This window comes from Chaetodon auriga, chromosome 5, assembly GCF_051107435.1.
Source record: "Chaetodon auriga isolate fChaAug3 chromosome 5, fChaAug3.hap1, whole genome shotgun sequence".
Lineage (NCBI taxonomy): Eukaryota > Metazoa > Chordata > Actinopteri > Chaetodontiformes > Chaetodontidae > Chaetodon > Chaetodon auriga.
Window position 1 is genome coordinate 8,823,152 of NC_135078.1, and position 4,322 is coordinate 8,827,473.

General features: G+C 41.7%; 1 protein-coding gene across 2 annotated transcripts; it reads right to left on the minus strand.

Moving 5' to 3' along the window:
- Positions 1 to 204: 204 nt before the first annotated feature.
- Positions 205 to 4,118, minus strand: gstt1a (glutathione S-transferase theta 1a). 2 transcript variants are annotated; one of them, XR_013077143.1, is made up of 6 exons: positions 3,789 to 4,035; positions 2,957 to 3,044; positions 2,220 to 2,376; positions 1,724 to 1,900; positions 485 to 822; positions 214 to 449 (listed from the first exon to the last, which is right to left on the minus strand). XR_013077143.1 is itself a non-coding variant. In XM_076729766.1 (5 exons), the coding sequence occupies exons 1-5, from the start codon at positions 3,895 to 3,897 to the stop codon at positions 622 to 624; spliced, it is 732 nt and encodes a 243-aa protein (XP_076585881.1). In that variant the 5' UTR covers positions 3,898 to 4,118; the 3' UTR covers positions 205 to 621. The 2 variants fall into 2 exon arrangements, 1 of the variants encoding a protein (XP_076585881.1); XM_076729766.1 differs by having other exon boundaries at positions 205 to 822; positions 3,789 to 4,118.
- Positions 4,119 to 4,322: the final 204 nt, after the last annotated feature.

Genomic DNA, 4,322 nt, shown 5'->3' on the forward strand with positions numbered 1-4,322 from the left:
ACATGCTACTTTAGCAGTATGGTGGTTTTTAGTTGTACAGAGGTAATGTATGACGCAGTACCAACCAGACCAGCCGCAACATCTAATTTCTGCTTACAGTTCAACGTATCAGCTGAGTCAAAGGTGTGATGTAGGGTGTGAACTTGTAATGATGCATTTCATTGTTTCATTTCAACTGTTACACAGTGGACACGGAAGTTTTTTATATGGAATTTTATTATTGGTGGTATAAAGATGGTGGATGTACATTAAGTTCAGCAGTGAAGAAAAAGCTCATATTTTATGCACGATGAATTGTTTTAAAGCACATTTGTCCTGGTCAGTGTTCCCATCTGAAACTTCAGAGTTCCACAGTTTATTTTTTGTAAATTTCTTGTGTTCAGAATTTACTGTAAAAAAATATTTTTTTTTGTTTTGTCTGCGGGTAGAGACTCGGCATGAGTCTTCACCTAAATCAGATAAACACATTAAAGCATTTCTACACATTGTGTAACCACACAGCTACAGCTGGCTAAATTACTTCTCAGTACTTTGTGACAATCCTGCGAATGAAAATCATCATACTGCCATTATATATATCAATAAGAGCCATGTTATCTCTGTTAGTGCGCAGAAAATTCTTCAGATTAAATACTTCCGAAATTTTGGTTTGATCTTCTCCAGCTCGGGGCTGTTCTGCATCTGCTGCGGCAGGCTGCTCGCCTGCATGATCATCTCGTGGGCTTCATCGAACAGCTTTTCACCCACCTCCTTCTTCAATCGCTCTCTCCAAGCGATCAGCTTCGGCCGGTTCTCAAAAACATCCAAGCCAGATCCAACAGCCTGCAAAACACCCAACAAACTGTTTCAACACACAGCCTGTTTTTGAAAAGATAACACTGCAGTTATGTTAATGTACATTACAATTACATGAAAATGAAAAGTCAAAACCAGAGTTTCTCAATCTCGTGGTCAGGATCCCTCATGGTGTTACTGTGCATGCAGAGAGGGTCTTCAGAGTTTTCAGAGACCAACAAAATACTATTGTTGGATATATTTTTCATATAAATTCAAATTAATCATAATCCAAATTCCCTAAAAGTTGGTGTGCCATGTGGAACATGAATAAAAATAGAATGTGATGATTAGCTAACCCTTTTACACAGCAGTACAAAGACAATATATTTAATAGTTGAACCTCATTAACTAATTGATTTTTGTAGATGTTGAACGCGCCAAAAACACCTGTTTGGAACATTCCACAGGTAAACATGTTGATTGGTAACAGGCGAGAGTATCATGACTGGGTATGAAAGGGGCATCCTGGAAAGACTCAGTCGTTCACAAGCGAGGATGGTTCACCACTTTGTGAACGCATGATTGTAGAAAGGACATTACTACATGGACTCAGGAAGACTCATATTCATATCATATACTATGGAAATTAACAGCCCAGTTTTTCATAACAATGCTTTGAATTTCTGGTTCTAAAGGTAACACTGGGGGTCTCCAGTGGCCTGATGGCCCAGTCTGATTCCAGCTGCAGAGTTTTACTCAGTCAGCCTTCTTGTTCTCTCAGTGTTTCTTGTCCATAGCCACAACTGCAAACTGTCAAAGCTGGCGCTTCTTCAGTTTTGTTTTGCCCCAAATTTTGCAGTCAATTTTAAATGAAATGACTAAAGTTAACATTTGAGTTTTTCAGTTATCCTAGTTATATTATACAAAAAATAAATAACACTATTACCTGCATGATCTCGACTATAGCCACCAGATCTGCCACAGAGATTTTGTCACCGATGATGAACGGTTTGTTCTGCAGGAATTTCCCCTCCAGCAGGTCGAGCGACTGATTCAGATCCTCGATGGCAGCATCCATCTTCTCCTTTGGGGCCTCAGAGCCCATGATGACAGGAAACAGAGTCTGCTCAGAGAGACATGCACAGATCAATCGGTTCTTGGTCGCATGTTGTATCAGCAGCAGCAGCAGTCAATGAAGTAGTAGCGGCTGTCCATCCCATATGACAGCTGTGACAGCTGATCTTGAATTTTTGCTTCAGATTTCTTCAAAATTAACTATACAAGAGTGCAATAATAACAGTAGGATGAGATGAGTATCACTTATGCACATTTCTGTGCTACAAACAGGAACAAATCAAAGAAATGAACTCATGTCTGCTGAATTGTGTGTGCTGAAGTAGGTCAGGGCAGGATAGAGCACCGGGTTGATCTGGGTCTCGTACCCTTAACAGGAAGACCTTTGAGCCATGAGATCTGAGGTTCAAGTGCTGCCAAGACAGGTATTCATTAACACGAGCTTGCTGCTGCAGGTCGGCAGGATACCAGTGATCTGCCACTGATGAAGAATATTTCTGCGCCAGGTACTTCAGGATCGCAATGCTGCAACACAGACATGAAGAAAACATCTCACTGTTCACCAGAACAACTGAACAACTGAACCAGGACAGGAGCTACCAGACGTCACAGTTCACTTCCTGTTATCCTATGTTAACATTTCTTGTAATTTATTGTAACTTTTTACTTACTATCCTTATTATTACAATTTTACAGAAACTGTAACTACTTTAACTACTGCTGTTGAGTTTTTAAAATGTCCTTTTCAGAGATTTAAGCAGCACAAACTGAAATCCATTCAGCTCCATTGTGCAGTATAAAGACTGTACTCTCTGTTGCAAACTGAAATACGTCATCAGATACTGTAAAACCAGAGCTTGGGGGTAAGTGGAAGAACTTGTTTTTATAAAAAGGATGCACTGACCCTTCAAACTATGGTAGCAGCCTTTGACAGAGCTAATCTCACTCCTCCTCACAGGTTTCCGTTATAAATTACTTGCAGAAGTCAAAAGCATGAGCACACGGACTGATCAGATTTTCAAGGCTCTTGAAATCAGCTGTCAGATGCTCCACAAGCATCAGTATCAACCTCAGAGTCAGTCCTACACTCTATCCATTGTTGTACCTCTCTGTCAGAATGAAGCTTCCATCCTTCATGACAGGAACCCTCCTTATGATGCTGATTTTTCCAAACTCCTCGCTGTATTGCTGCCCTGAGACAAACGCGCACAAATGACAATCACAGATGTGTTAGCGTCAAACAAATGACTGTTGACAGTTTGCTTCTGTTGCCTCGTCAAGAGGAAAAAGGAAAAGGTTGTGCTGCCACTTGGAGAACAAGAGGAGAATAAAATATGTGATTGCGGAAACAAAATCTGCTGTTTTTTGTAACTCTCCCTCCCTTTTCCTTCTTATTTGCTTCCAAACTCTTCTCTTTTCTACATTTCTATATATATATATCTTCCTATATTTTCTTTCCCCAGCATGTCTGCATGATACACCCCATCACCCCAGGGATGCAGGAATATTTTGTCAGGATGCTGTGACCCCCGACCCCTGACATGCCACCCACTGTTCACTTGTGAATCCGGTGATCTAGGAGTTAATGTAACACTACTCTTCGCCTCCCTGGACCAGACCTTGAGCTCTCTGGGTGAAATGTGAAAATGAAAACTGAGGGGCGGGGAGGAAGATATCTCTCTTTCTGTGACTGTTTACAGAGCACGTTCAGAGCATGCAGGACAATCCAACCCCCAGCTGGAGTTTATCTAACCAGTTCAAAGTTTGCAGCTCATTAAACTCTACACATGGTGACTTTCTGCAGATTTCCAAAAGCTCAAAATAAGCAACTATTTTCGGGCAGAATGTGAACTAAAAGCCTGCAGCCTGAACTAAAACATGCACAAATCAGCCATGTATGAATTCAGAGCGCCTCCGACCTGTCTGTGTGTGATTACCTGTTAAGAGGTCGACACGTTTAAACTCAAAGGGAATCCTGAGCGCTTTGGCGAACATGAAGACGGATCGGCAGGGCTGTGAGAGCAGGTCGAGATAGAGCTCCATCATGTCAGAGTGTGATGCTGCGTTCTTCTCCAGCGACGTTTCCTCTGTGCTTTCAGTCCTCTCCGGCCGCGCCTGTTATCCTCTGTCTGCCCTCAGCTCCGCCTCTCTCAGCCGAGACGCTCGTTGCAGTTTGCACGGTGGCGACGGTTCAAAGCAAACAGGTAGTGGTTTGAGCAGTGACCTTCGGTCGACATTTTATCACATCTTTATCTGCAGGCTGCGCCTTTATTCTGTGATTCACTGCGCTCTTTATACCGAGTTTACAGACGGACAAAGATAGCAATACTGTTAATCAGTGCTTTAAAATAAAAAAAGATATTCAACAACATTTTTTTGCAACCAATTAATCATGTATGTTATTTATGTGAGAATTTGCCACTTTCCTCTGATTTATTCACTGTAATTGGGTTACACTGGGACTTGTGATG